At 57.4% G+C, this 27,947-nt stretch overlaps 9 protein-coding genes across 9 annotated transcripts; 4 read left to right on the top strand and 5 right to left on the bottom strand.

Moving 5' to 3' along the window:
* Nucleotides 1-700: 700 nt before the first annotated feature.
* Nucleotides 701-1,391, top strand: P884DRAFT_276065 (uncharacterized protein; the record flags this gene model as incomplete). The annotated part of the gene is made up of 3 exons (XM_069442907.1): nt 701-811; nt 843-977; nt 1,095-1,391. The coding sequence occupies 3 exons, from the start codon at nt 701-703 to the stop codon at nt 1,389-1,391; spliced, it is 543 nt and encodes a 180-aa protein (XP_069299143.1).
* A 1,619-nt stretch (nt 1,392-3,010) lies between these two features.
* P884DRAFT_276064 (replication factor A protein 3) lies at nt 3,011-3,730 on the top strand (the record flags this gene model as incomplete). Its single annotated transcript, XM_069442906.1, has 3 exons — nt 3,011-3,160; nt 3,408-3,510; nt 3,663-3,730. The coding sequence occupies 3 exons, from the start codon at nt 3,011-3,013 to the stop codon at nt 3,728-3,730; spliced, it is 321 nt and encodes a 106-aa protein (XP_069299142.1).
* A 1,171-nt stretch (nt 3,731-4,901) lies between these two features.
* On the bottom strand, nt 4,902-8,903 carry P884DRAFT_195807 (uncharacterized protein; the record flags this gene model as incomplete). The annotated part of the gene is made up of 2 exons (XM_069437932.1): nt 4,902-8,734; nt 8,807-8,903. The coding sequence occupies 2 exons, from the start codon at nt 8,901-8,903 to the stop codon at nt 4,902-4,904; spliced, it is 3,930 nt and encodes a 1,309-aa protein (XP_069299141.1).
* Nucleotides 8,904-10,395: 1,492 nt separating this feature from the next.
* On the bottom strand, nt 10,396-12,021 carry P884DRAFT_328234 (uncharacterized protein; the record flags this gene model as incomplete). The annotated part of the gene is made up of 2 exons (XM_069445586.1): nt 11,335-12,021; nt 10,396-11,266 (listed from the first exon to the last, which is right to left on the bottom strand). Exons 1-2 carry the CDS (start codon nt 11,670-11,672, stop codon nt 10,396-10,398), a joined length of 1,209 nt encoding a protein of 402 aa, XP_069299140.1. The 5' UTR covers nt 11,673-12,021.
* A 381-nt stretch (nt 12,022-12,402) lies between these two features.
* Nucleotides 12,403-13,565, bottom strand: P884DRAFT_321419 (phosphatidylethanolamine-binding protein; the record flags this gene model as incomplete). Its single annotated transcript, XM_069445404.1, has 2 exons — nt 12,403-13,532; nt 13,563-13,565. 2 exons carry the CDS (start codon nt 13,563-13,565, stop codon nt 12,744-12,746), a joined length of 792 nt encoding a protein of 263 aa, XP_069299139.1. The 3' UTR covers nt 12,403-12,743.
* A 1,327-nt stretch (nt 13,566-14,892) lies between these two features.
* On the bottom strand, nt 14,893-15,644 carry P884DRAFT_283598 (uncharacterized protein; the record flags this gene model as incomplete). Its single annotated transcript, XM_069443672.1, has 3 exons — nt 14,893-15,125; nt 15,468-15,558; nt 15,627-15,644. The coding sequence occupies 3 exons, from the start codon at nt 15,642-15,644 to the stop codon at nt 14,893-14,895; spliced, it is 342 nt and encodes a 113-aa protein (XP_069299138.1).
* A 579-nt stretch (nt 15,645-16,223) lies between these two features.
* Nucleotides 16,224-18,461, top strand: P884DRAFT_290662 (uncharacterized protein). The gene is made up of 3 exons (XM_069444066.1): nt 16,224-16,990; nt 17,057-17,861; nt 17,914-18,461. The coding sequence occupies exons 1-3, from the start codon at nt 16,406-16,408 to the stop codon at nt 18,126-18,128; spliced, it is 1,605 nt and encodes a 534-aa protein (XP_069299137.1). The 5' UTR covers nt 16,224-16,405; the 3' UTR covers nt 18,129-18,461.
* Nucleotides 18,462-19,226: 765 nt separating this feature from the next.
* P884DRAFT_195972 (uncharacterized protein) lies at nt 19,227-23,686 on the top strand (the record flags this gene model as incomplete). Its single annotated transcript, XM_069437946.1, has 2 exons — nt 19,227-19,602; nt 19,695-23,686. The coding sequence occupies 2 exons, from the start codon at nt 19,227-19,229 to the stop codon at nt 23,684-23,686; spliced, it is 4,368 nt and encodes a 1,455-aa protein (XP_069299136.1).
* A 1,025-nt stretch (nt 23,687-24,711) lies between these two features.
* P884DRAFT_257060 (uncharacterized protein) lies at nt 24,712-27,290 on the bottom strand. Its single transcript, XM_069441109.1, has one exon. The coding sequence runs from the start codon at nt 26,907-26,909 to the stop codon at nt 24,864-24,866; it is 2,046 nt and encodes a 681-aa protein (XP_069299135.1). The 5' UTR covers nt 26,910-27,290; the 3' UTR covers nt 24,712-24,863.
* Nucleotides 27,291-27,947: the final 657 nt, after the last annotated feature.

The raw sequence follows: 27,947 nt of genomic DNA, 5'->3' as shown, positions 1-27,947 counted from the left end.
CAGCAGAGCCGCAGCCGGGATGGCAATGGTCGCGTCCGGAAGGCGCTTTGGGATAGGTGGGCGGGACCGGACTTGTGCTCCGATGTCGTTTGCGCGGAAACAGTCGAGGCACGAGTAGCTTGCTTTGCCAAGCGTGCTGCTTCTCCAGAAACGCAACTAATCAGTCGAGCAGCTCAACAGGAGGGGTGTCTAAGCTGTTGGGGAGGGGGGCGGGTGCGGCGACGCGACATACGTCGTTAACCTGCACCGGGTGGCGTGTGAACGGAACGATTAGTGCGGGTGCGGCAACCGAATCAGAGATTGGGCAGGTTGCTCTGAGATGGCTGATGGCTGGTTTCTGGCAAGAATGCTGTGTTACGGGAGAGATGTCGACCACGCTTCCTTTAAGGGCCAATCCGCAATCCTCGGGTGTATGTATGCATGCGGAAGGAAGGCTGCTTCGGGTCCGAAACAAGAAAGTGGTCTAATCACAAGCCAAACTTGTATGAACTTGAAAAGACTGAGTCGAGTGAATAGGGTGACAAGAGGATGTGGCGGGGCATCTAGATCTAGTTCTCGCAGATGGGCGCAGGATGGCTCCAGGTCCCGCATGTTGCACGGCGGGATTGGGGAGCTGGGCGGGCAGAGGATAATCCAGGTTCCAACAAGGCGAGGAGGGTAGGCAGGCATGCTTGAGTCCGGACTGCGGGGGGATCCCAGGATGCCGTACCAGGAAGAGTCGAGATTGCCCAGGCAAAGACCGGCTTCTTTCGTCTCGCCGCGCACGCTAGCTTGCATCGACACAGGTGCAGCTTTTGAAGCTAACGGATGGGTGCCAGTTCGCTACCACCCCAAGCCGACAGCTTTGTTCGAGCTCCTGCAGCCTGCCAAGTTGCCTGCTTCCACTTCCGGCACTTGCCGTAGGCTGGAAGGCGGTGGGCTCTCCAGTCGGCTCTTCCGCCGTGTCCGCACGAACCTTGGGAAGGCGCACCGCTCGCGTCTTCGCATCAAATCGTCCTGGTGCCCGTCCCTGCTGCCCTGGGCTTCTGGCCGCAACTCCACTACTCGGCCTAGGGTGGTGCTAGTGCTAGCGGGCATTACCTAGCCCAGCGCAGCGCAACAGCCACACCGGGCTGGATCCTCCGCGTCAAGGGACTTGGTCCTGGAGCCACGGAGGCGTGTATTGCGTAAAGGAGCGGGGCCAGGAGCAGCCTCCGCTTGCCGAGCTCGGGAAGCGGCGGTTTACTGGGGCCTATGAGCGCCAGGCTCATGGACCTGCAACCGGTGCGACCGGGAGGCGATTGGGCGCGCGGGCCATCAACCCTCGACAAGCTTCGATACGTTGCCGAGGTGCTGCGGGCAATGGGGGACCAGAGACAGACATGGCGTGCAAGCCCATCCCCGCATGGTGATCTGCGAGATTCCCAGAGTGTAGTGTAGGGCAGCTTCAACTTGCAGGAGGCTTGAACGCCAAAGCGCCCACTCGCAGCAGGCCCACGCTTTCGCCCCGCTTTGCGCCCGGGGTGCCCTGACCTTGCATCCACCAAGTCGGCTGCACCCGAACGGTCGGGGACAAGTTTGTTTGGCTTGGCCGTAAGAGACGCAGGGGGTGCGGGGGGGCGCAGTCTGCGTCGGACCTCGTTGGCACCTGTGATCGACCAAATTCGTACTTTGGATATACACTACTCTGTTCATAACACACCAAACTTGGGGATGGGGATTTTCCCCCCCCGGCACTACGTCCGTACTTATCCACTAGCGTGACGGGCAAAATCCACAATCCACCACGCCCTGGGAAATAAGGCGGCCAGTCAGCTTCGTTTACCAATCGCTTATCTACTCTGTAGGTACTTGTTTGCGCACCACAGGAACGTAGGGCCGAATTCGCAAGGTGATTGGCTTGTGGTGTCGAGACCTCCAGACACCTTTCGGGACCGAAGCGAAGTAGTTGAGTGGCTGTTCTCCTGTGCCTGGGTGTACGTACAGTAAATGTGCATACGATCAGCTCGCGCGTTTCAACGCAGATCAGCCGAGACAGGCTTGGCAAAACAGTCGTCAGATCGCTGGGCTCGCCATGGCCGCAACCTAGCCGCATAGGTCCAGTCCGGTACGTAAACTGCTGCATTAATGTAGGTAGGTCGTAAGTACCTAAGGTACCTATCTAAGGTATCCAAGATCGGTACCTTACGTACTGTACTTACACTACGTAAGGTACGGTGCCGGGTAGAATTTGCCGGCTCCCGGTCATCCGGCGCTGTCCCTCGGGATCAAGTCGATCATCCGGGCCGGAAGCCAGTCCCCTACCAAGAGCACAACACCCCAAGCTGCGGTATCCTAACATGAATGCCAAGAACCCTGGAGACGCGAGTGGTTACCGTATGGGTTAATCGGACATAGTTTGTTGTGCGTGAATTTACACTTACCGGCCTAATGTACCTACCCAAGATGCTCAAAGTAAAAACCAACGTCAGGTACCTCAGGTAAAGTACCTAAGGTAGGCACAGCATGTGAAATCCAATTCAGGCAAAGAGCCAGTCGCATCCGGCCCTCCGTATTCCCTCGGTTAGCATTGAGATAGCCTAGAATAGATGCCTATCGCCGACAAAGGAGAATAACGTCCCTTTGGTGTGTACCTTACGAACCTAAAGTGTGGTAGCGACTCATGGTGCTGTTGTGTGGTGTTGGCTCGAAATACCTCCGAACTCTCCCCCCCCAAAAACTTGGACGTTCAATTGCGGATCGTGGGGCTCAACAGGGTGGTCAGCGAAGTGGGGCGCCAAGATATCGATCTCGACTCATTGGCTCACTCCTCCCAGTTGGGCTTAGTTACATTCAACAATCATGGGCCTGGAGCATGGACCAAACTTTAACGAACTTCAAAAACCTGTCGGCATTCGGCCCCTCCCTCTACACGACCTACAAACGTTAAGAACAGACCCGGAACAAGAACCGTCGGACGGCACGATTGAATTTCGGGGAGAAAAAAATCAAAGAAAAAAAAAAAAGAAACCCTGTCTAGCGGTTCCCGACAATGGAGGCCGTCGCAACCCCGCGCATCACCTGCGCCTATCTCAACTCGTACGTGGGCAGAAATGTCATTGTCGTCGGCAAAGTCATCCAGCTTCGCGGAGAGGAGGCAATCATCGATGCTGACGGCAACATAACGGCCCACCTGAATCGCGTAAGCTGCAACCCCACCCCCATCCCGTTCCGTACGTGTTCCCTGGCTCGCCTTCCCACCCCGGATTATCATCTGGCCACAATGAGGAGCAATGGCCGAAACGATGGAGACCCGCGAGGAAGATCGTGGGGGCCCAGAGAGAGAACCACAGCACTGCTTGTCACCTGCCTGGGTCACGGCGAGACAAGGAAAGGCATTCGACATCACAAACCAGGCCCAAACTAACGGAACATCACACCACGCACAGGACGCGCACCTCCTAGCAGGAAACGGCGCTCAGATCATCGGCAAGGTCAACCCGGACCTCTCAATCAAGGTGCTGAGCTCCTTGGACCTAGGCACCGGAGTAGGTGAGTCATCAGGCCTTCGCGCTCTCGGAAGCCAGCGAGTGGCGAGGGGATCAGAGAAGGGGAGTAGGGCAACACCACCGGGCTCTTCCAGAGACCAAAATGGGGTTCGGCGAAAGATGTGGGGTCCTGACGTACCTGGCTTCCTTACGCAGACTACAATCTGGCCAATACCGTCGTTGAGATCTCGCACCAACACCGGGACATCTTTGCCTACGATTAGACGGGCGACAGCCCAGGAGATCGGCAAGCGCCATGGCCACACAGCACACGCACGGAAGCTCGGACCCTCGCGGCTCTCTTCGCTCCGTAAACTGTCCCTCTCCCCCCTCCACATCTGGTGTGGCGGGGCGCACAGAATGTCCTTTCCTAGGACACCGAGGAAAGTCGATATGCGCAGCTCCGGAGGAGTGCACAGGACAGGAAGGTTGGGTGGCAGTACCCAAGAAGGCAAACGACGGTGGGCGAGCATGGCAAGTATGGCGAACGGCCAAGTTACAAGTACCCGGACTGCGGTCCGCGAGCAATGCGAAATAGGGCGTTATCCGGTGTATCCCGCGTATAAGCGACGCGTACAGGAGCTGTAGGGCTCTTCGACGACCTCTTTAGGATCATGTGATACGGCGCGTTATGGCCCGCTGTTAAGGGGCTAACAGCCGGCAGATTTGAGACGTGATATCACCGGGGCTCAGAAACAAGGACCCGCGGTCCGCTGCACCGCATTTGCTGTCCTGAGCAAACACAGTTCGCCACCCATCATCCTGATGTAATCTACTGATGGGAAAACACATTCACATGGCAGCTGAAACAGCAAGGCCTCGACGGGGGATGTAGGAAGGTGCACACGAGCCTATATTATTCCGAGGCCCGTCCAACAAACAGCCAGGGTCAATATTTATTGTCAGGTTCCCGCAACGGTCCGCCCGCTAAATTCGGGAAAGTTCGGTATTTGTCCCATTTCTTCTCATCCTCCTTGACATAGCAAACAAGTCAACAGGTGACATTTTCGCTGCTGTGGTACTCTGTGTGTACAGTACACTTTCCTTGAGCTGTGTCTACGCTTGGTCCACATCTGGGAACAAGAGAAGCAAGGAGAAAACGCCCATCCGATGCTTCGCTGCCCTGCCCTGCCCTGCCCTGCCATGCCATGCCGTACCGTGTCAAATCCCAACCATTCCGAAACTCATAAGGTCACCTTCCCCCTAGTCCCTTCGTATACGGGGGTAAAAACAATCGGTGAAAAGAGGGAAGCGGAAACATTGGAAAAAAAGAGAGAGAAAAAAGAAAGGAAACAAGAAAAATTCCAGCAGAGAGAGAAAGACGGGAGACAAAACACACATGCTCATTTCCACGGAAGATGAGAACCCCAACGCCACAAACAAACAAAAAGATCTTCACTTCTGACCCCACACGTCGTCGCCAACCCCTTCCTGCAACACGCCCCCAAACTGGTCACCACCGCTGCCGTCCCCTTCACCCTCGCCATTCCCATGACCGCCCCCGGTCCTTGCCCGCCTCACCAAAGGCGGGCTGCTGGGCATGACCAGATCTGTGCCCAGGAAGCTCCCAAAGTCCATCCCGGCCTCGTCATCGTGCAGATCAAGATGGCCCGGTTCCCCCCTCGAGGCCGTGCCTCGGCGGGAGGGCGAGCCGTCACCGCCGCCGCCGCCGCCGTTATTCCCGCCGATGAACTCGTTGGCCTCGCTGAGCAGTTGGTGCAGCGTCGCCGTGAAGGGCGAGTCGAACTGCATGGGCGTCTGCATTGCCATGCCCATCGACAGCTGGTTGTGCTCGGAAGCGTCCAGCGCAAAGTCGGCGTTGTGGTTACTGTTGTCGTCGCTCTTAATTTTACTGCTGCTCCGTGGGGTGCGGCGCTTGCTGGCGCTACCGGGATGGGGGAAGCCGCTGGCGGAGCGCGGTGTTCTGCTGGGTGTTTGTTCGAGGTGCTGGAGGGCAAAGAGCTGGGCGGGGGATTTGAGGATGCTCCCCCTGCTGGAGCGGATGGAACGGGAGATGCTCCGGGTGATCGGGCGGTGGTTTGGGGTCGGACGGGTGGGTGTCTTGAAGGGGCCTGCTGTGGCCTTCGGAGGCGGTGTGGATGGGCGTCTGGGAGGAGTCCCAAAGAGTTCCTGTTCGAGTTCGTCCTCAGCAACAACGGGAGTGCCGGGCCGCTCCTGGTTTGCCTTGTTCTCCTTCCCTGCCGGCGCGGACTTCGCCTCCGGGGCGTGCGTGCTTGTTGTTTGTGTCGTGTTCAGCGGGAGCTCCCCGAGAGTCTTGGGCTCTCCATCCCTCCTAGGCGACGGGAAGAGCAACCTTCGAGTGCTACCGAGTTGGTCCTCAACCGCAATAGGGCTGTCCGCAGTTCCACTGCCCCGCGAGTGAGTCGATCCCAGAAAGCGTTGCCTGGGGGAGCTCCGCAAGTTTAAATGCTGCTCATCAGCCGTTGGGGCGCTCTGTTGTTGTGACTGCGCCGCATTCTCATAACGATCCGTTAGGAAATCGTGGTCCAGCGGGCCAATCGGGTCCGTCGCGAGATACGCCTCCGAGGTAGGATTAGCTGGGGCATTATCACTCTTAGTGCGGCTTTTCTTCGACCTCCCCTTGGGCTCACGCTTCCTCCGAGGTTGGTTGAGACGAGCGGCGTCCTTGTCCCACCTGTCAGGAGGCCGATGCACCTTGAACTTGCCCAGCCAGATGCCGCAGGGATTGCACAGAAGGGTTTCAACCCAATTCCGCTTCTCATCCCTTGGGCCGAGGTTCTTTTTCACCATCCGGTATCTGGAGGGCTGCTCGTTCTCGTCTCTCTCCAGAACTTCGATCATTGTTACGCAGCCCGGCTTGTCTGAGAATTCGTGGAATTCCGGGACCCCTTCGTGATCCTGAGTCCAGATCTTGCGCCAGGTAGGCGTCTCAATGGCGCCACAGTTACTACAGAACGGGGGTGTCTCTCCCTTGTCGATCGCGCTCTCGAGTTTCTCTTTGATGGACTGCTTTTTCACCAGGTTCTTGCTGTACCGTGGTGGGTCAAAATCGCTAGGGGGGCACGGCGGTTCGGACGCCGGGGGGCGAGGCAACGTCAAGGTTGGCTCCGGGGCGGTTTCGCTCGCTGATGTCGCCGGGCCTTGGGTCTTCAGGGCCGGAGCATCCCTCGAAGCACTTCTTGATGTAGGTCTTGACGGTGGTTGCGCGGGCGAGATGCGTTCTGGCTCCGGACGATCGGGAACCGGCATCGATACCGAGGCCGCTGGTGCAGGCTCTGGCGGAGAATTCGCGGAGCCCCCCTTCTCCGCATCGTTGGTTGCCGGCTGTATCGAATCGCCCATGCCGTCTCCGTCAGCAAGAGACAATTGCTCCTCATGCGAATCCTGCTGCGCGGGTTCCTGTTGTAAGGTGTTTCCGTTCTGTTGGTATGTGACTTGTTCGTGCGGTGTATCTTGCCCAGAAACAGCCGGAATTGGGGCAGTATTCGACCGCTTGAATGGACGGTGCGTCGAAGGTTTGGGCGCGGGCTGCGGCCCCGAAGAGGCCTGTCGGTTCAAAGTCTTAGCTTTGCCGGCGGGGTTGAAGATGCTTTTGGTTGGCAATAACTCTGGCGGCCCAGGGTTCACTTCCTGAAATGGAAAGTCGGACAGTTGTTGCTTTTGTTCCTGCTGCTGCCTTTGAGAACGACTTTTCTTCCGTGGCACCACCGCCTTGGTGGCATCGGGGAGAGACGGGAGCGGGAGCATCGGGTCCTGCATCTGCTCCTGTGGAAGCCGTTGCAGGATGTCCTCGTCGAAGATATCCTCCAGTCCACCGCTCATGAAACCAGAGTCAATCGGGGGCATCGGCATCGTTGGCAGGATAGGACTTGAGGCGGGTGGGCTAGATTGGATGTACGGAGTAGTCCGGGGAACAGGCGGCGAGGAATTCAGATCTCCGGCGCTGTCTTCCGGCATGTAACCGTGGTCGGGGGACTGCGCATTCGAGTCCGCAGGTGACCGGGCGTCCTGGATCCCGCTCTGGGCGATCGACCTCCCGGGCCCCGGCTGGTCAAATTGGCTCGTATGCTCTGTTTTTGCCTGATTCTCCAGTGCTCTCCGCCTTTGCTGCTGTTGCAACATCTGCCCGTCCGGGATGGGAGTGGGTACTCGTGGGACGTCCTGGAGGTGGCTGGGAGCGGACGTCTCTCCTCCAGCGCCAACGGGCCTCATGGCACGCAGGGAGCCGGAGGTGCTGGCAGCCACCCTCAGCGAATCCGGCGCGACGCCAAACGGAGCGATCACGCTATATTCCGCTTGTGTGACTTTGACTCTCCTCTTTTGCGGCCCATCATCGCCGTCCGTTCCCTCCTCGACAGCCGAAGTATTACCTGTCTCGAGGGGCCTTTTCCTGGGCCGGCCTCGCGGCCTCCCGGTCGGCTGTTTGCTCCGCGATCGCGAAGGGCGAGGCTTCAGAGCGGGTTCTGTGGGCTGCGAAGCTGCTGGTGAAGGTGCACTATCCAGGGACCCCTGTGGCCTAGGAGGGATCGGTGCTGCTGCACTCGAAGGTCTGCTTGCCGGCTGGATCGCAACCGGCTGCAGGGTCTGGGCGGATGTCATGGTCGCCGGCCGGATAGGCTGTGGCGGTTGGCTATCGCCTTGTGTATCCATCGGCCTGCTCTCGCTCACGTGAGGGTTGTACTGGCTAAGCTGAGCTGGCGCCAGCGCGGGCGAGGAGACAGCACCGTTGTTGGAAGCATGTCCCAGCATCGTGTTGGACTGGATGAACGAGTTCCATTCCGAAACCGTCTCGGCAGGAATCGACGTGGATTTCGCCCTCTTTCCCGCCTCCGCGCTGGGGTACTCTGTGCGTTGTGTGCTTTTCGCGACTGTCGCAAACTTCAGCTTGACCTCCAGCGTATCCCGGCTGCCGTTGTTCAAGAGCGCGAGAAGATTCCTGGTGACCCGTCCCGTGACCAATTGTTGCTGAGACCCGCGCTGCGGGTCCATATTCCACGACAGCAGGCCCTGCCCAACTAAGGGAACGTCTGGCTCGGAGTAGTCGTATGCATAGACACTGTAGTCGTGATCTTGCTGGTTCAGGATCTCGGGGCTGCTCTGGGAAACAGCCTCAAGGCATGTCCGGAGATCCACCACGCCGATGGTGGTCTTCTCGTCGAGCGGTATCGTCTGGATCTGGAGGATCTGGTGCCACCGCGCCAGGCAGTGCACTTGGTTTTCGCGATCAAAGGAGTAATGGACCTTGACTGATAGCAAGCCGCGAATTAGAGAACCAAGGGCGGCCATAGAGAGAGAAAAAGATCACGGAGTAAACTCACGTCCCATAGGCCTCGCCTGCAGGCTCAATTCTTCTGTACCCACCGGCTGGGCGGCAGGATATGGTGAGGGCGCCGCCCACGAAGTGGGTGTAGCCATCCTCGTCTAACGTCTGTCCACGCGCCGCGTCACCGTGACTGCCGAGGCCGTCTATCGCGAACAATTGACGACGGCGAGGTGGGCAGATTCTGCCAGACGGCGAGACTTTTTTTGGGGTCTCTAGGGAGTAGAGTCGTTGGGGAATGATAACAATCCAGAGATGGATTTTGAGAGAAGAGTGGTAGAGATTGGAGTCCTAACGCTGGGTGGGCCGATTTTAGAGAGGCTGGGTGTTGGCCTCGAAAGCGCGTCTGGAATAGCGCGTCGGTGGGTCAGCCACGCTCATGCAGGCAATTGGGAATTCTCGCTTTACCGAGAACGCGCCAAAGGGAGCAGGGCAGCGCCGCGAAAACAGGAAGGACTTTAAAGAAATAAATGCAAGCAGCGTGGATAAGTAAGTACAATGTGAGCCTGTGGCCTTGGAACTGTGCATCATTACTTACAGTAAAAGCCGGGCCCTATGCCTCTAAAGACGCTTTGTTTCAACGCATTGATGGATCGTGGTGCACATATGCCGGCGTTTGCTGGTGTTGAATCGCGAAGCTTGGCATCGCCAAACAGGCGGGCGAATGACGCGAAGCGGGGCGCTCGGTCCCTGGCCCCACTTGTATGTAGTTGTACAGCGCGCCGAAGCGCGGGCACGGGCCACCTGGGAACAAAGCCAAGGTTGTCTTTTCGAGGTCCAAGTGCCGCTAGAAAGTGGTTCGACTCTGACGGTCCAACTCGCTGTCAGAAAATGTTCCCAAAAAACCGAGAGGTTTTGAGACTGAGATTTGCAGAGGGTTTCGACTTGCAGGGAGAGCCCGGGCCTCTATATATACCCCGCAGAAACCCTCCGCCGCTCTGGACTTGTTGCGCAAGTGCCCGTGAGTAGGGAAGATAGGTGTAGGCAACCAGCAGCGCCCCTACCCGCCCCCCAAAACCCGGGCTGATTGCCGACTCCGCAAATCCATAGCAATAAGTCCCCTATTCTTTGATGCACCCATAACATGCCCGCCGATGGTCATTCATTCTCACGGTTTGAAGCGGTGCAATCCGTTCCCACAAACTCGATCCCCTGCTCTCAGCATCATCCAATCAACCACCGTTTCTCGATCCTTTACATCCAAACAGGAAAAGAAAAACAAATCTTAGAAGAAGCAAGAGAAAACACTGTATCCGGGCAACCAGCAACTAGCAACCAGCACTGGCATTCCATCAAATGTACAGCTGTCTATTGGCGTTGTCATTACATCCTCGCTTCATCTTGAGATTTTCTTCCGGACTGTGTGGCGTGCGCGGTTTTGCAACCTTGGCTGCAAAGGATGTAAGATCATGGTCGGAAACCATGGTGTTCTATTTTTCATCACCAAGTTGCTAAACGACTACTTCTCGAGGGCCTCGCTAACTATCTAAATACCAGTAAACCATCATCAAAATTATTGTCGCAGCTCACCCAACACACAGTACAGACGGACTGAACCCGTCCCACACATACCTCAAACCACATCCATCACCACGACTTCAATCTAAGCGTTCTCTCGCCTCTCGCATACTCGGGCGCGTAGTTCGTCCCCAGATACCGCCCCTTCATGAACCACACCAGGAGGCTCCACAACTTCCAGCCCCCGATCTGGCCGGCGCCCCGGTTCCTCCCGAGTGACACCGCGAACATGACCTTGTCTATGGGCTTGTAATCCTCCTCCTCGTCCGGTTTCGGCGACGGCGACCCCGGGTCTCCGCCGAGAATGCGCGCCTCGAGCAGCCGGGCAATGTGCACGGCCTGCGAATCGGCGTGCACGGCCTGATGGCTCTCCAGGTTACCCGCGTCGCCGGCGACAAAGATGTTGTCGTAGCCCTCGGCGCGCAGGCGGGCGGTCTGCCGGACGTGGCCGCGGCTGTCGAGCAGGGAGGGCGGGAGGAAGGCCGTATTCGGGGTGATGCCGTAGGTGGGGATCAGCAGGTCGGCCTGGAGGGTGGTGGGCGCTTCGTCCGCGGAGGACGCGGACGTCCTGGTGAGGGTGAGAGTGGAAGTCTTGGGGGCGGCGGACGGGGCGGTGGCCAGTCTGGCGTTGGTGATGACCTTGACTTTGAGGCGCTCGAGTTCATCCTTGGTTGTCTCACGCACGTCGCGGCGGAGATGTGCGCTGAGGGGCAGGTCTTCGCCGCAGACGAGCGTGATCTGCTTCTTGCCGGGGACGGCATACTCCTGACCGAGCTCGCCGGCGATCTCGACGCCAGTGGCGCCGGCTCCGGCGACAACGATGGACTTGGCAGATTCGATGCGTTTCGCCCACTCGCGAAGGGCGGTCTTGGTCTCTTCGGTGCTCGAGAGGTTCTTGAAGGGCATGCCGTTCTTGAAGCTACTTCCGGTGGCAATCACCCTGTTTTGTCGCAGCGGACTGTCAGCATCAGTTGGTCCAGGCTCGAGAGCATATGTCGAGGCACTCACAGCTCGTCATATCGGATTGTCCTAGCAGACCCATCATTCCCGCGTACCTCGACGACGTTTGCATCCGGGACCACCTTCTCGGCCACGCCGTGTACAAGCTCATACTGATCAGACGGATATTTGGCGAACGTCGGCGCGATGGGCAGGAAGATCTTGTCTTCGCCTATCCGATTAGGAATGATCCCGCGGATCGAAGCAAAGACCCAGTATAGGTGAGTGTTGGGAGCGACTATGATGACCTTGAGGTCCTTGGTCTTGGTCGCTGTGTGCTTGAGGAGGTAATGGGCAATGGGAATGCCCGCATAGCTGGCGCCAAGGATCACGACCGTTCGCACCATGATGATCTAGACTTGGTGACCACCGACGACCGACGGGGGAACTGTGCATACATGGGCCTATTTAAACTCGTCTTCCTCGAGGGGGGAAAACCGCCTTACCTCCCCCCTCCCCCCCCTTTCCATCCCTTCGATGCGACGATTCGTAACCTGTTTCCGAGCTCGGGACCATCATGCTGCCGCGGAGACTATTCATTCCCGCTGTTTCCGTCGCTCAAGCACGCCTTACATGCCCAGCCTCTCCTGATTCGACATAGATTTCCAACAAGAAGTTTCCGACGGCGTTCTTCTATCGGGCGATGTTTCTGTGTAACACTCGAGCGCCCCGGCCCAACCGCGCGGTGACCGAATCAGGTAATTGGCCCCGCTTTTGCCGTGTAAGTGCGAGACCGGAAGGCACTGGAATGCGAGCCCATTCATCATTGTGACCAAAGAACGGCGAGCCAAAGACTGACCAGGGACGCTCGTATACACCCGTGTTCCCGCCTCACATGTTTGACAGGGCTATGTTGCTGCTCAGCGGCTCCCCAAGTTCAGGACATGTGTCGAGGCCTTGAGGACGAGACGCAAGAGGCTTATACATGTTCATAGATGCATGTACAGACATTCATGCATGCTGATGAGTTGATTTGCTGGTTTGATTTGCTTGTAGCGGCCCCTCCAATACTCGCAGATGCGGTTCCGTCTATGTAACCCGAGCTCGGCAGCAACCCTCCTTAAAAAAAAAAATACCCCGAGGGTGGTGTCCTCGAGGAATTACCCGGAGCCAACGCTATGTCAACCCATCACTAATACCCCGACCACTTATGACAACTGCCACACCTCTGTGGCGGTTGCGCCTCCAAATTGCGGGCGATAAACTAGGGAACGAGCACCGCCGGCGGGCAGAAGTGTGGGATCCAATGGTCGTCGACGAGAGATACTTTTGCGAGGACTTGCCCCTTTTATATAGGTGGAAGCGAAGCTCCCTCCTTATGTCTTGAATGCATTCATATGGCACATCTTCGGAGAGTCAGGTGATTGAAGCGCCGCTTCCAAACCGAGAGACATTGCCGGTGGTCGGAACCTACTTCCTCACAACCCCAACGCCACCACCCCGACAGCCACCAACCCCCCAATCAACACACTCCCAGGTCTCGAGCCGACGCCTTCGCCGGGGAGAACTGTCTGACGGGCGCCATCTCCAGCCCCGGCCCGGCTCGCACTGCCGTCGCTCCCGCTTGTATCCGACTCTGACGCCGAGCCCGACCCCGACTTTGGCCCCGAACCGCCCGTCGAATTCGCAGGGGGGCCCGCGTTGGTCACGTTGAACGAGTTCCCCGCGACGACCCTCCCCCCCAGCCCGGCGGCCGCCAGCGCCGCCGAGGGGTCGAAGCCGCGCCTGGTCGTCGTGGTCGCCGAGGCCGCGGCCCGCCGCAGCGCCTCGGCGCCCTGTGCCGTCATGCCGCTCGTGTCGACCAGCAGCTGGACGTACCGGTGGCTGAGCGGGGTGCGCGCGGGCGGGTTGGGCCCCACGTAGGGGACGGTGATCCCGGCGGTGGCGTTCGCCACTCGGCCCCTGCCCGCGCTTGTGCCGGTGTTGCTGGCGGACGGATCCCCCAGGAGGAAGACCTGGAGCGTGCCCGCGGTCGTGTTCATCTGGGTCGGGGTGGCGGACGGGACCAGGCCGGCCTGCATCCAGTGCAGGAGGGTGTCGGTGGCGGGCGGGGTGTCGGTGGGGACGTCGAGGTCGACCATCATGACGGCGTAGGAGGTGCCGTTGAGGCGGGAGAGAGTGCCGATCCGCGGTCGGGAGGCCGTCACTGTGTGGCGACGCGCTTGGTCAGCTGCTCGTCCTATCGGTGAAGCTGGCTGCTGCTGCTGCTGCTGCTGCTGCTAGGCTCTGTCGCTTACCATTTTTGCTGGCTTCCGCTCCGTTGAGTGGAACAAAGCCGTTGTACTCCACGATCAGGTCCGTTTGGGAGGATGGTGTGAAACCGGCCGGTGTCTTGGCTAGCACCGTTGTGGCCGCTGCTAGGACGGCTAGACACCTGAAAGCCATGGTATGCGTGGTAGGAGGAAAGTAATAGGCAAGTCCAGCAAGCCTCAGACCTTATTGAGAGAAGAAAAGAAAGAGATACAAATGCCCTCCAGGAAAAAAGAAAGAGAAAGGAACCCAAGACGCCGTGCCCACCGAAAACAAGCGCAAGGACAAGTAAGTAGCGAGTATATTACACAACTCTCCGTGGGAGAGACTTTCATGGGGCTTGAAGGACAGATGGCCGTCTTAATAACCACAACTTAGGAAGTTAGATTGAACCCCAGGGGAGGGCGGCACATCTCCGCGACGTCGTGGCATCTCGATCTCCACTGGGCTCTCACACTCGGGGCATGGCATGCAGAAACACCCCTCCAGCGATGCCACCTAATGCGGAAACAGCCATGACGCGGCCATGTGCTGCAAGAAACACTGTTAAACACCGAGTCCTTAAGTCGTTGGCGTCGTCCTGGGTTTAGTCTCGTTCATGGTCCCACATCTCCGGTAGAGCGGCCGCGTATAGCTCTCGGTGTAGGCCCATGCTAAGTTGTTTTGAGAAGACTTGTTTCTGCCCTTCTCTGACGTCGTCCGAAGCGTCAAACCGTATCAGACTTGACAAGGAGGTGATCGGACATACAGATTGCTGGAGATAGAACCTTTTGTGGTGGAGTGCACGGAACAATTCTCGCCCATTTAATCCAGGAAAATACCATTTGGTAGCAATTCATTCCGCGGTCGATATCGCAGGAGTGAGAGAGCGTGCAGTTTGACCATGTTCCCAAAACACCTGGATGCAGCCCGGAGTGGTCGAGATCTGGAGACCGTAACTAGTGTGAGAAACAAGCATCTGATTTGCTTTCGCGGCAAACCGTGGGCGCCCGGGCTCCATCCCGAAGCTTTGTGGGTCCAGGCCGCGTGGCAGATGCTCTGCAACGCCTTGGCGCATGAGATTGATCTCCACTCGACCCGCCGCGCTTGAAACAGATTCGTTGTACGGATCTCAATACGGAGCACGGTAAAATGCAGTAAACAAGTTCGTCCTCTTGGGCTGCGACATACGGCTGTACACTGCACAACACTATCTACGGAAGATGGGACTCGAGGTGTTAATGGTGTGAATATGCGTCCTCAGGTATGTCCCATTCGGTCATCCCAAACCACTTACGGGGCATCCGAGTTGAATTGCAAGCACTACCGTGTCCGCCCTCACGCTTCCCGCTTCCGCCCAAACAAGCCGAATAATCTCCGTTTCTTGACTTCAACTTTGTACGGTCTGAGCGGAAAAACGGGATGCACGTTGTACTCGTAGCCGTTCGGATCGATTTTCGTGTTCTGTGTGACCGACCGCCACTTTCTTGGGGGGATCTCTCCCAGCTTGGTGCTGTCTGAAGATGAGCTTCTTGGCCCCGAAGATCCGATTCGAGGCGTCTTAGGTTGACCTCCTGTGCGCAATGGCTTTTGTGGAGGCAGCAGTTGCGACTGTGGGCTGTTACGTGTCCGTTGGGTGACGAGCCTCGTATCCGTGGTTGTTTTCTTTGTGTTTTCTGCAGATACTTGAAACTTCTTTTGCGATCGCTGTTTTGTTTTGACGGTTTGCTTGACGGTTTGGAGAAGATGTTGCCTTGGGTGACAAGCTTTGTCTGTTCTTCGACGAAGACGCCTTGGGCGATGACTTGGTGTGAGAGGGTATGGTCAAAGAGGACCGAGAGGGGCTTGCTAGCCTGCGGGAGAGACTGTTGATTGCCTTGATAGCCTCAGTTCTTGACCCGTTCGATATGGACATGAGTATGCTTGTTCCACGAACAAGCGGTCGGTCTTGAGAGCTTCGCGGAGACGAGACCGTTGTTGGCGCACCTCGACAGTGCCATCATCCTTTTGGTTCGTCCGAATGAATTGGGGAGTAGTATGCAGTTCGCATATGTGTCAAGCAACGCCCTGACCCTATCACCGAATGACATTTTGTCAAAGCGATAAACGGTGCTGTCAAAGCCAGCGGAGGGAATCCATGAACCGCGATCGATTGGGAGAGGATTGGCTATGCACTCGTGCAAACGCGCCGTCCCTGGAGATCCGAGAAGCGGCGTTACACCCGGCTAGATTGGTCAGTCTTGAGCTATAGTGTATGCCAAGTATGTGTACGAAAACGGAATAGAATCGTAGAATGTATCTGTCGCACGGTGCTACCTTACTGGATGTCATACTGGAAATAAGGTCGCAGTTTCTTATTCTACGGGTGCTGCGTAAACTACCAGTTGTATGGAGGAATACTCGAGTATACGAGTATCCTGCAACTGAAAGTTACCAGGTACATAGGTACATCTGCTGGCCACTAACCAAAGAGGTGCAAGGCAGCCAAGATCGGCAAGCGATGTGGGGCTCCATTGTGGCAGCCAATTGACAAGCCGCCGGGCAGTACGGTACAGTACGAATTACAGAGTGTATTCTGTATCCGTACATACAGTTGTGTAAGGTATGAATAGTGTAGCTAAAGCCCCATCTCCGAGGCAGCCATACACACCCTGGTCAACATCCCAGCACCGCATTCTAGGCCAACCACAGCGAGCTCCTCCGGACTCCATCCAGAGGTGCACGGAATACACCTATCTACCTTGCCTCGTCCTGCTGTACACGACAGATTACCGGAGCAGGACTCCTTCCCGTCGAATTACCCGCGTTCCAATGGACTTCGACGTTGCGTCTTCAGAATAGTTAAACAAAGATGCGACTGCTCGTGCGAACATTAGCCGCGTTACCCATCGCCCTCTCCCTCGTCTTTCCCTTGCCGACTGCTGGCGCTGGGTTACAGCCATCCCCGTACCAACGCTTGGATCGCTCCGAGTCAACCAGCCATGTGTTCCCGTTTCTGAAATGGCTCCGTGACAGCGCGGTGGAGGCCGTCTTCGGAAGGCCGCCGACCAAAACAAAGGACCAGAGACCTGGCCCGCAGTTACAATCTAGATACCGGAATGACGTTGTGGTTCGATTTAACGTCACCAACCCTGAGGAGGAGCGCGCCATCGCTCAGGCAGTTAGCCAGATGTTTCTCGACGTCTGGGCCTTTGCACCTGATTTTGTCGATGTGAGGCTGGCCAAGGACGACGTTTCGGCGCTGCTCACCCTGCTGCCCGGCTCGCCGGAGCCCTCGATACTCATACCCGACGTCGCAGCAGCAGTATGGGCGACATATCCTTCGTCATCCGCTGGGGCTTCCCGACTCCAGTGGAGCACGGCAGACGCCGCCAAAATGAGGACGTCCCTGGACGGGGTTGGAAATATCTTCTTTCAGGACTACCAGCCCTTGGCTGTATGGCGCCCTGTTTTTTTTTTTTTTTTCTTTCCCCCTGCTGCTCTCCATGCTGATCCTGGTTAGGTCATCACAAACTGGATGCGCCTGCTCGAGGCCATGTTTCCATCCGTCGCTAGCTTGAGTAGTATCGGCAAGTCGTACGAGGGCCGTGATCTCTATGCTCTGCGTGTCGGTGCTCCCAGCGACGACAGTGAAGCCAGCGGGCCTAGAAAGACGATTCTCATCACGGGTGGTCTCCACGGCCGTGAGTGGATATCGATAAGCTCGGTCAACTACCTGTTATGGTCGGCAGTCACATCATACGGCACCGATTCAATGATGACCAAGCTTCTCAAGCACTTTGATATCGTGTTCATCCCAGTCCTCAACCCCGACGGCTACGAATACACCTGGAAAGTGGATCGGCTCTGGCGTAAATCACGACAACCAACCAAGATGCGTTTTTGCCGTGGCCTCGACCTCGACCATGCCTTTGGTCACGGCTGGGACGCAGGCAGGCACACATCCGACCCATGCTCGGAGAGCTACGGCGGGGAACAGCCCTTCCAGGCCGTCGAAGCAGCCGCTTTGGCGCAGTGGGCCTTCAACGAGACGGAAAATGGTCTCAACTTCGTGGCCTTCCTCGACTTGCACTCGTACTCGCAACAAGTGCTCTTTCCGTACGCGTACACATGCTCCCTCGAGCCGCCCAACCTTGAGAACCTCGAAGAGCTCGCGGTGGGGTTAGCAAAGGCGATCCGCATCTCGAGCGGAGAGCCGTACACCGTTAGTTCGGCATGCGAGGGAGCTGTTGCCGGGGCCTACAGCGCGAGCGATTCGCGTCGGCGCATCGAGGCTGGGGACGGCGCAGCCATCGATTGGTTCTATCGTAAGCTTCGCATCCGGCCACCTCTTGAAGAACGCTGGGCTAACATATTTAGACGAACTGCACGCACGGTTCAGCTACCATATTAAGTTGCGAGATACTGGGAGCTACGGATTTTTGGTTCCAAGTGACAATATCGTTCCCACCGGCGAGGAGATGCTGAACGCTTTGAAGTATCTTGGCGATTATCTCCTTGGGAATAACGGCATTGAGAAGCTGCTGGCAAAGCCATTGGACCACTGGAAGGATTTGAAGCGGCGGAGGCGGTAAAGTCAACGATTTGGAAAACCGCAGTTCGGCATTATCGTTACCGAGAAAGGGACATGGCTTGTATGGGATTTTGTTGGCGTCTACGGGACGGTTGATTTGGATACGCATCAGGCGCAAGGCGTTGCTGGGCTGGGATTTGCAAAGCAAAGACGCGAAGGAGTAGCCGGCTTCAAGCAGGGCGGCAGACACAATGCGGTCGTCACTCTCAAGGCTTGTGTATGTAACTAGGCGCCTCACGAACGATATCATTACCTTTCCTTTTTGATGGACCCGTGGACCGTATGTACGTATTTGATAGATTTGCCGAGCGAGCAAACTTGGGTCAGTCTCCGCCTGTTCGGAAAAAAAAAATACCCCTGATAACCTGGGCTCGATCGTTCGGGAATAAAACGAGATCTCGTACGCCAAGTTTGAGTCTGATCTCGTACCTTGATAATGTCTTTATCCTTTCTCCATTCTTGTCGTCACCCCTGAGCATCGCTCTGGAGCCTTGGGCCGGAGCCCCCCAATGGAGCAAATGCAAAAAGGCAGTCGAGTGGGGTCATGGTGGCTGAGGATGAGCTGGAAGGAGGTCGGGCGGAGAAGGGTGGGGACCTTGAGCTCGTGGAAGGCACCGACCCAGCGTCGGCAGCGCAGACCCACTGAACTGTACCACCTCCTGCCAGGGTTTGGCATTACAGCGGCTGTTCAGGTTGTTGGAGGACACCCCTTGTTTGCGAAGGGGCCCATCATCTCTACATACGGAGTACGGATTAAACCGTCACCTTCAAACCCGGACTTCCCAATCCCAAGCCCACGACGACAAGTCCCGGATCCGACGACCTCCATCTCATCATCCCTGCAGCTAACTGCGCACGCGTACGCGCGCGATCGATTCACTCGTTTGTACAGTAACTAGTTACTCCGTACCAGCAGCAGCAGCAGCAGCAGCACGCCATCCCCCTGCGCGATACCCATCCGATTTCCTGGAAACCCCCAATTTCGCTTCATTCCCAACTTGCAAAACCGACCGAGTCCGCCCCCGCCGGTTTGCGTCCCGATGGATTATGACGATTGTGCCGAACTATAACCATGCCGTTCCTGCGACGACGCGGCAATATGGCCAGCGAGAGCGACATGCGGCGCCATTCGCTCTTTGACGCTCTCGCTGCGCCCGCCCCAAAGCAGCCGCCCTTCAGCTCGGGGTCCACCACCGAGCTGCCTGCTCTGGCTTCGGTAGCAGAGAACTCGTCGCCTTCGGGCATCTCGCCTCCTTTGGGCGACCTGCCTCGAGATAGCATCTCCGTAGACTCCACCCATGGCAATCCCTCGATAGTCGAGCCCTCAGATGGGCCCGCGTCCCTGACCGGCTCGGATTACTCCCAGAAGCACCGGCGCTTCTCGATGCTGAGGTTTCGTAACGCCTCGGATTCCCAGCTGGCTGCGAAGGCGAAGCTCCATGCAGCTACAGAAAAGCCCCCGCCAGTACCTCGCCGTACGTGCCCGAGCTTTTGCAATGCCCGCCGCGCATTGCCACGGCGGGCTAACTTGAATCGAATCCGGACGTACTAACGCATGGCACTACAGCCCCAGAAATCATCACCACCGCCCCAGCCTTCTCGAACCCCGCCCACCCCAGAAAGAAGTCGTCTCGAATGAACTTTGGACGACTAGGCAGGTCGGTTGAAATACCCAGGACGGAGGAGGGCAACGAACCGAGCAACTCGAATCCAGGCCGTGGGCGTGTCCACATGGTTCCTGAACATGGTGTGTCGTTCGACGAAAGCAATCGTCCCTCGTCGTCGTCGTCGTCGCACGCCCGTGGGTCTCCTCCATACGGTGATGATCATCCCGCGGCATTGGCACCGGGCCCCAATAGGCTGTCCGAGTCCTCGCGATCGGATGCTCGCTTGGGGGACAGAGCCCATGGGAGCACCGCCGCAACCACCCACACAGCTCACGCAACAACCACGTTCTTTAGGCTTCCGCGCAGAAAGCCAAAGCAACCTACGCCGTTGTTCCCGATCGCTCACCTTCAAAAGACCAAGCCGCCGCCCGCGGAAAACTCGAATGTCTCTAATTCGTCCTCCGCTGCGTCGATACCCGCCTCTGCGGACCGCCCCAGCTCCGATGCGTCACGGGACAGCCAGTCCACCCCGATACCGTCGAGGACGCCGTCAAGAAACGGCGTGACAACTCCCCCTCCCGAGAACCAAGGCACTACAACATTGGGTAGGAGGCCCACGTCCCCGGCCACCGCCCTTTTCCGGCCCGGTTCTAGGCAGTCTGGGCAGTCGTCGCCGAGCCGGAGCTATATAAATAGGAGGGGTAGGTCCTCGACCATGAGCTCTATGGGAAGGAATTCCCCCCGAGATTCCGTCGATGACCACTTGGCACCGCCGACCACGAGAACCTCGATATCAACAGGTCGAAAGAGCTTCACCGACCTTCTCGGTCTCAGCCGGCTACGGCACAACACGGACATGATGCCGTCCCGCCAAGGGACAATAACCCCTGTGACGCCAGGCTCCAGCACCTCCAAAAACAACTCCCTTCAAATCCCCCGTGGGTCCGTCAGCCTCCCAGAGCGCCGGGATGATGACACGCCCGCGAAGTACCTCGAGCGACTTGTAGGAGTCGTCAATCGGAGTGTGGTGGCTGCGGCTCTTTCCAAGAGCACCGACCCGTTTTTCCAGTCCGTTCTCCGGAGCTATATGCGCAGTTTTCGGTTCTTTGGCGATCCGATGGACATGGCACTAAGAAAGCTTCTGATGGAAGCGGAACTGCCGAAAGAGACGCAGCAAATCGACCGTTTCTTACAGGCGTTTGCGAACCGATATCACGAGTGCAACCCTGGGATATACTCGTCCCCGGACCAAGCGTACTTTATTGCTTTCTCTCTTCTCATCCTCCACACTGACGTGTTCAACAAGAACAACAAGCACAAAATGCAGAAGTCGGACTATCTGAAAAACACTCGTGGAGAGGGCATATTCGAGGAAATCCTCGAAGTCTTCTACGACAACATAACGTACACCCCTTTCATCCATGTCGAGGACGACCCAGATGTCAACGGTGACCGAAACGTCGCGCAGAAGGTCCGCAAGAAGTCGATATTCCCCCATGGCGCCCCGGATCCCGCAAAGAGAGTCGCCAAGGAGCCGGTCGACCCGTATACGCTCATTATCGACAACAAATTGGACCTGCTCAGGCCCAACCTGAAGGATGTGATGCAGCTGGATGATCCGTACGGCTATCTCGGGACTGCCAAGTCGCTCAACATGAAGGAACTCCAGCGGACCTTTTTCAAAACGGGTGTTTTGCAGATAGTCTCGGCGAGATCCCGCCCCGATGCGTTCATGACGGAGAAAACAGCCACGAACCCGGATGCGGCCCATCCCGGCATTGTGGACATCAAAATCACCAAGGTCGGCTTGCTGTGGCGGAAGGACGCCAAGAAGAAGAAGACGAGGTCACCATGGCAGGAATGGGGTGCCATACTCACTGGTGCTCAGCTGTACTTCTTCCGCAACACCAACTGGGTCAAACAGTTGATGCACCAGCAGAAAGATCACCTTAAGAAGGGACACGACGGCGACCCGTGCATTTTCAAGCCCCCGTTGGAACAATTCAAGCCCGATGCTTTGATGTCCACCGACGGCGCCGTCGCCTTGCTGGATTCGAGCTACAACAAGCACAAACACGCATTTGTGTACGTCAGACACGGCGGATTCGAGGAGGTCTTTTTGGCAGAAGACGAAGACGAGATGAACGATTGGCTCGCCAAGCTCAATTACGCCGCCGCCTTCAGGACTTCGGGGGTCCGGATGCGCGGCGTCATAGGGGGCAACTACGACGGGCAGAGCCGGCGTGCAATCCGGGGTTCGAGCAGCGGCAATGTCCAAGTGATTCAGACCCCGTCGGGCGTCGTGACGGTCACCCGTAGTCGGATTGACCACCAACTGGCTCAAGACATCTTGGCTGCCCGGCGGGATTTCATGCGCCGAAAGATTCAGGACGCTAACGAGAAGCTGAAGGAGGCCGAGGCAACGCTCGAATCCCAACTCCGCAACGCGAGGCATCTCCAGATTCTCGCGCCGATATCGCCAAAGACCCGGGAGAATATGCTGCTCTCGGCGGCGCGGATGGCGGCTCAGCTCAAGTGGACACGGATGGAGATATGGAAGCTGAAGTGCCATCGCGACGTTCTGCAACTGGATATGGAGGAAGAGCGCCAACTTCTCGGCCTTCCCCCGGACACTGGCACCGACACTGTGGCCAGGCCTCTCACCAGGGAGGAGTGCAAGACCTGCCAGATGTGGCCCTGCCAATGCCAACGGTGTCCGCGGTCCCCAGAACGCGCCTCCCTTACTAGACCCTCCACCGTCGGCACGACGTCGGATGCTGAGTCTTCTCAAGAGGCGGAGCTCTTCCAAACACCGCCCACTAGTGCGACAGTCAGCCGGGAGGATTCGTGGAGCTCGAGCGGGGCGGCCGATCACCATGGCCCTAGAAAGGCGTCGGTCTCCACAGCAGTTGGGCCCGAGACGTCCGTTTCGGGGACGCCAACAACGGGAGATGATGCCGGCTCGTCCACCACATCTCCTGAGAAGCACGAATACGAGCATCCGGATGACGTAGATGCAGACGAGCGGGACCTCCTGGAACAAGCAGGGCTGCTCGAACCGGAGATATCACGTACCTCGGACCAGAAACCCAGCAACGGCGGCGCGGACGGCGAGGAGACTCCTGAGCGGCGCGAGCGCTCCTCGAGCGGCGCCCCAGCGGACCGGGGTGAAAGAAGCAAAATCCGCCGCAGTCTCCAGCGCACGCTGAGGGAGAGCGCCGGTCACATCTCGCATCACCGGCACCGCAGAGCCAAGGACTCGACATCAAATGCCACGCTATCTGATGATGCGAACCGTGAATCTTCCGACGTCCTACCCCGCGGAACCGGGCCGTTTGTGGTTCACGGCAAGAAGGCGTCGGTGATAACGTTCGGCAACGAGCTCCAAATGCAGAGCCTGGCGGCCGACGAGCGTATCCGCCAGCGCCTACATCGGGATGATTCATCGAGCAGTCGCACGGGTCCTGTGGAGAGCACCGACTTTCAGTCCATTCTGTCCTCGCGTTCCAATCAAGAGCGCGATCACCGCGGGTCAGCTGCCAGCGCGAGCACTGCCACGGCGAAGAGTTTCAGGGATTTACATAGGAGATTCTCGCCTGCCCAAACCGCCAGCAGAGCCACCACGGGCGGCAACCTCGCCTTGCCGTCGGATGAGGACAGTGATGCGGCCATCAGCTTCTCTGACGGGAGTCGCACTCCGTTGCCTCCCATTGACGGCGAGGAGGAACAAGAACGGGGACGGCAACTCAGGGATGGTGAGCTAGATGGCGTTGAGGACCCCGAACCCAGCTCGCCGCGCAGTCGCGACGGTCGCAACACGGTGTTCTTCACTCCCGAGCCGCCTTCGTCGCCGGTTACCGAGACCTCGAAAGAGGCGGAGGAGGAGAAGAAAGACATCGCCGAAGGCGGCGATCGGCTACCGAGTCCACCGTTGCAGGCAGTCAGTGCCTGAAAAACCGCTTCCGTCAAGCACAACAACCTGTCTGCCCTGATAAACAGTCCTCCAAACGGCAGGACGGACGGCAAAGACAGCACCAGCAGCTCACACTCACACGCACGTACAAACACACGCGCGCGCGCACACACACCTTTTTTTTTTTTTTTTTCATTCCTTCTTCGATTCGGTCCAGGACGACACAAGTCTCTCCTTTTTTTCGAGTATACCATTGTAGTACATGTACTGTAACGCGGACACGCTCGCGAAACGTTTGGGCAAGGCAAGAGAAAACGAGATCGGTCTCGATCAACGAGAAGGCGCTCCTCTCTTCCTTCGATATAGACTCGTTTTTTTCCTTTGACGTCTCTTACGCCTTACTGTAGTCTCTCACTTTTACAAGCTACCGCTTACGCCTTTTTTTTTCTTTTTCCCTTTCCTTCTCTAATGATCGGATTGGCAGGTCAAGGGCATGGGTTACCGGGGAAGTGGTTTATTTCTGCTTCCTACGTTCACGACTACCGCTCTTTTTAATACTCTTTTTTTTTTAATTTTCTACTTTTACCCTTTTTAAATTTTTTTTGTCTTCCTCCTCTTTCGTCTTTCTCGTCAGAGCGGGTAGGAAGACTGAGGTGGTGGCGGCGGAGGCTGTCGGACAGGTGTTTGGGTGGGGGAACGGCTGTTTGGGTTGGAAAGGACCAGAAGAGAGAGTGTTGTGGGAGGGTTAGTTGGCACTGCCCGTCATTGCAGTATCGCATGCTGGCAGAAGCTCTGTTATAAACACCTTTTGCTGTGACGAGCGTTGCTGTTATCTTGTTTTTTTTTTTTTTTTTTTTTTTTTCGTGTGTGTGTGTTTTTTTTTTTTTTTCCTTTTCCCAGACATCGGTTTTCGCTTTGTGGGCTGGCTAGTTTGGGGTTGGTTTTTGCGGTGAATGAGGCTATGTTGACCTGGGGAGCGGCACATGCAAGGGAAAGCGGTTATATAAACGGTTCTGGTCCGTTCTAGTTTAAAATAAGCTAGAGTCTTTATTGAACAGTCATCACGAAGTCGAAGAAGCTAGGCTTAGTTACAACTTTCCTTGAGAAAAGCGGTTTTATTTATCCATGGTCTGACGGCCGGCAGTAGCAGAGGCTAGAGCATCGCCTATATGACATAATCTTGGCATCCAGATCGTTTTGGCAAGGCACACCTCCCTCATTTCTTCCCCTTCTTCTTCTTCTTCCCACCCCCGCCCCCTGGTGCGGGCGCCTTTTCCACTTTGACGGACCCAACACCGCCGGCCAGCTCGAGCGTCTCCTCCTCGCGCACGATGCCGCCCTGCGTGGCCTCGGCGGCCCGCTTCTTGCCCTTTTTGCCCTTGGGCCGGTAGCTGCTCCGGTCACGCAAGGGCAGCCACCGTTCCGGATCGGGCTTCTTGTCGGGGTCGTACGACTTGGGCAGCTTCCTCTTTCTGCGCTTTTTGGCGGGCTGGGCCTGCTGCTTCCCTTTGCCGGCCCCTTCTTCTTCCGCCCCGTCCTCGCGGGAACGCTTCTTGCCTCTTGCCTGCTGCTGTACATGTGACGCGGGAGCAGCCGTGGCGACGCCTGCTTCTAGCAGGGCGGCAACATCCACGCCTCGGGTCAAGTCCTCGACGGAAGGGAGGGCGTCGAGGTAGGGCTGGGCTTTGGAGAGGTCGGTTGTCGCGAAGCTAGCGACAAGACCGGCCTTGGCGATGCGATCCTCGGGTTGAACCGCGACTAGGTGAGAGAAAGCCTCGCCCGCTGCGGCGAGGTCGGCGGGATGGGACGAGCGGAGGAGCTCGATACCGGCCTCGCGCAGGAGTGAGGTACCCGGCCCAGAGGCGGCGATACCCGTCTTTCCTTGCCAGTGTGCGGCAGCCTTGGCGAGCTCCTTGCGTATCGCTGCTTGCCGGCCTTGTGTACGGTAGAGAGATACAGCAAGAGCAACCAGACCTGGGGCGAAGCGCACATCGGCATGGTCGGGAGTGGCGGCGACCTCCAGGCGCTTAAAGAATGCTTCTAGGAGTGTTATAGCAGGGCTGGGGTTCTGGAGCCGGATGTAAAGCTGGATGGCGGTGAGCAGAAGGCCGACGTCGTCAGGCCGTGTCTCGAGCAGCGGAAGGATTCTGCGCAGCGCTTCTTGGCCAGTTCGGAGCTGGCATGCCGCTGCCGCTTCGAGAACTCCAAGGTCGCACTTGGAGCTCGAAATGGACGGAGCCGTGTCCTTGGACAGTATCCTGGAAGTGGACCTCTCAACGCCGGGAAACTTCTGGACTTGTAGACTGAGGACGTATCTATTGCGGCGAAGAACAGAGCTCTGGTACTCAAACAACCTGTCGTTCCCCTTGCCTTCGGAAAGAGACTCGCCAAACCGCTGTGCCAGGTACGGGTTGGTCTCGGCCTGGAGAACGAGGGAGTTGGTGCGGGCCACGAGCTTGGCAGAAGGGTCCGCGGTATCGTCGAGGTTCAGGGAGTTCTGAAGGCTGACGGCTTCTTCTAACTTGCCGAGCTTGGTGAAGACATACGCTTGTTGCACGATGATGGGCACCAGCTCCGCCTTCTTCTCCTCGTCACTCAATTCATCGGTGGCCTCGCACAAGTCCCTCGAGCGCTTCAGAAAGACGGCGGCCTTGGTGTAGTCCCCACGGGATATGCAGCCACAGGCGGCATTATAAGCAGTCTCAAACGCTTCCAGGTCCTCTCTGGCAGGCTGTTTCTCCTGTTCCGGCACCGCCCAACCCTTGCCCTGCCACTCGAGCTGCGCATTGACTGCGGACAGGTTGATCCGCAGGTCGTTCTCCTCTCCGTAGTTTCCGCTGTCCCGATCTGCCGCGAGCTCTCGGTAGGTTGCGGCGGCCTGGTCGAACTTCTCGGCGCGGTATGCTATTTGGGCGGCGATGTGCTTCAGGGCCCTGAGCGCCCTTCCGCTGGAGACTCCGGCGTCCCGCAGCACGGCCTCGGCCGCCTCCAAGTCCCCCGTCTTGTAGAGCGCATATGCCTTCTCGAAGACGCACGTCTTGGCCAGGGCATCACCGCCCTCAGCAATGGCGCGCAGGGCGTCGTCAAAGCGGTCGAGGTTCAGGAGCGCCACCACGCGCGTGTGCTGGGCTGTGACCAGTTGGGCACCACGACCCTTTGCAGAGCGCAGGGCGGCACTTGCGAGGTCGAGTGCCTCGGCGTGGTCGTCGATGGAGGCACCTCGGAGGAGGGCGTTGAGCGCCGCGACGGCGGTGTCTCCCATGATGGCGGCGCGGACAAGGGAGGGGAGGATCGTTTGGCGTTGCTCTTGCGCATTCAATCGGCCGGTGCGTTCTCCGGTCAGAGAGAACCGGAGTGTCTGTGCTCGCTGTCTCTGTGGTGGGTGGGACGGTCACAGGGATGGCGGCTCGAGAAGCTGAGAGCTGGGCCCCAAAGTCAAAATCCACTCCCCGCTGCCACTTTGGTCAACTGCTGTCTGCTGTCGCCCTCTTTGCCCGTTGACAACGAAGGTTGAGAGCGGGGCGCTTCCTGGGCATTTTTTGGTGACTTTTTGTGGGGATGAGGCGGTAAAATGGTGGGGCAGCATTGGCCAGGCAGGGGTAGCTTCCGTGGTTCTTGCCTACCTCGCTTTCCTTCCTCGAACAAGTGAATAAAATTAAAAGGGAAAAAGAAAGAATCATCGAGCAGCGGAAAAACCACCGTTTTCTGAACTGAAATGCTTTCTCATTTCTCCGTAAACTTGTGGTAACTGAAAGAGAAAAAAACTTGGCAATGAGGTTGTCAAAAGATTCTCTACCAAGACGGAGGATTAGGAGTATTCTCTCCGACTTTTGCAAGCATGCCATGTCCTCCGTTGCCGTTTCCACCATACAGCTGGACTGGTGTCAAAAAAATCCTGCCGATTCTGCCCTGGCAGCCGGCTGCCCGGTGAAGGGCCATGTGCTCCTCCGCCATCATCATCATCATCATCATCATCATCCTCCCGTCGCCTCTTCATTCACCAACTCCATGTCGGCGTCCATTACCGCCACGGACCGAGAGCTCACAATAATCACAAAGCCGTCCCAGAAATCGGCATATCTGTACAGGTAAGAGATTGTTGCCACACCAAATACAAATTATTATTTTGAGGGCTCTTCCAGACCCCAAAGTTGCACATACCCTACAAGGAAGGAGGCACACAGATATTGTTGCATATGGCCCGTGCGTATGTTGAATTTTCGGAGCGATTTACCTCCGTACACGCCGCGCCCCCTTCGGAGTCTTCCGGTTCTCTCGGCCGGTTTCGCAGAAGTCACCG

This window comes from Thermothelomyces heterothallicus, assembly GCF_042370625.1.
Source record: "Thermothelomyces heterothallicus CBS 202.75 unplaced genomic scaffold P884_scaffold_6, whole genome shotgun sequence".
NCBI classification, from domain to species: Eukaryota; Fungi; Ascomycota; class Sordariomycetes; order Sordariales; family Chaetomiaceae; genus Thermothelomyces; species Thermothelomyces heterothallicus.
Note: the sequence above shows the minus strand (reverse complement) of the source record. Positions and strands in the feature narration are given on the sequence as shown.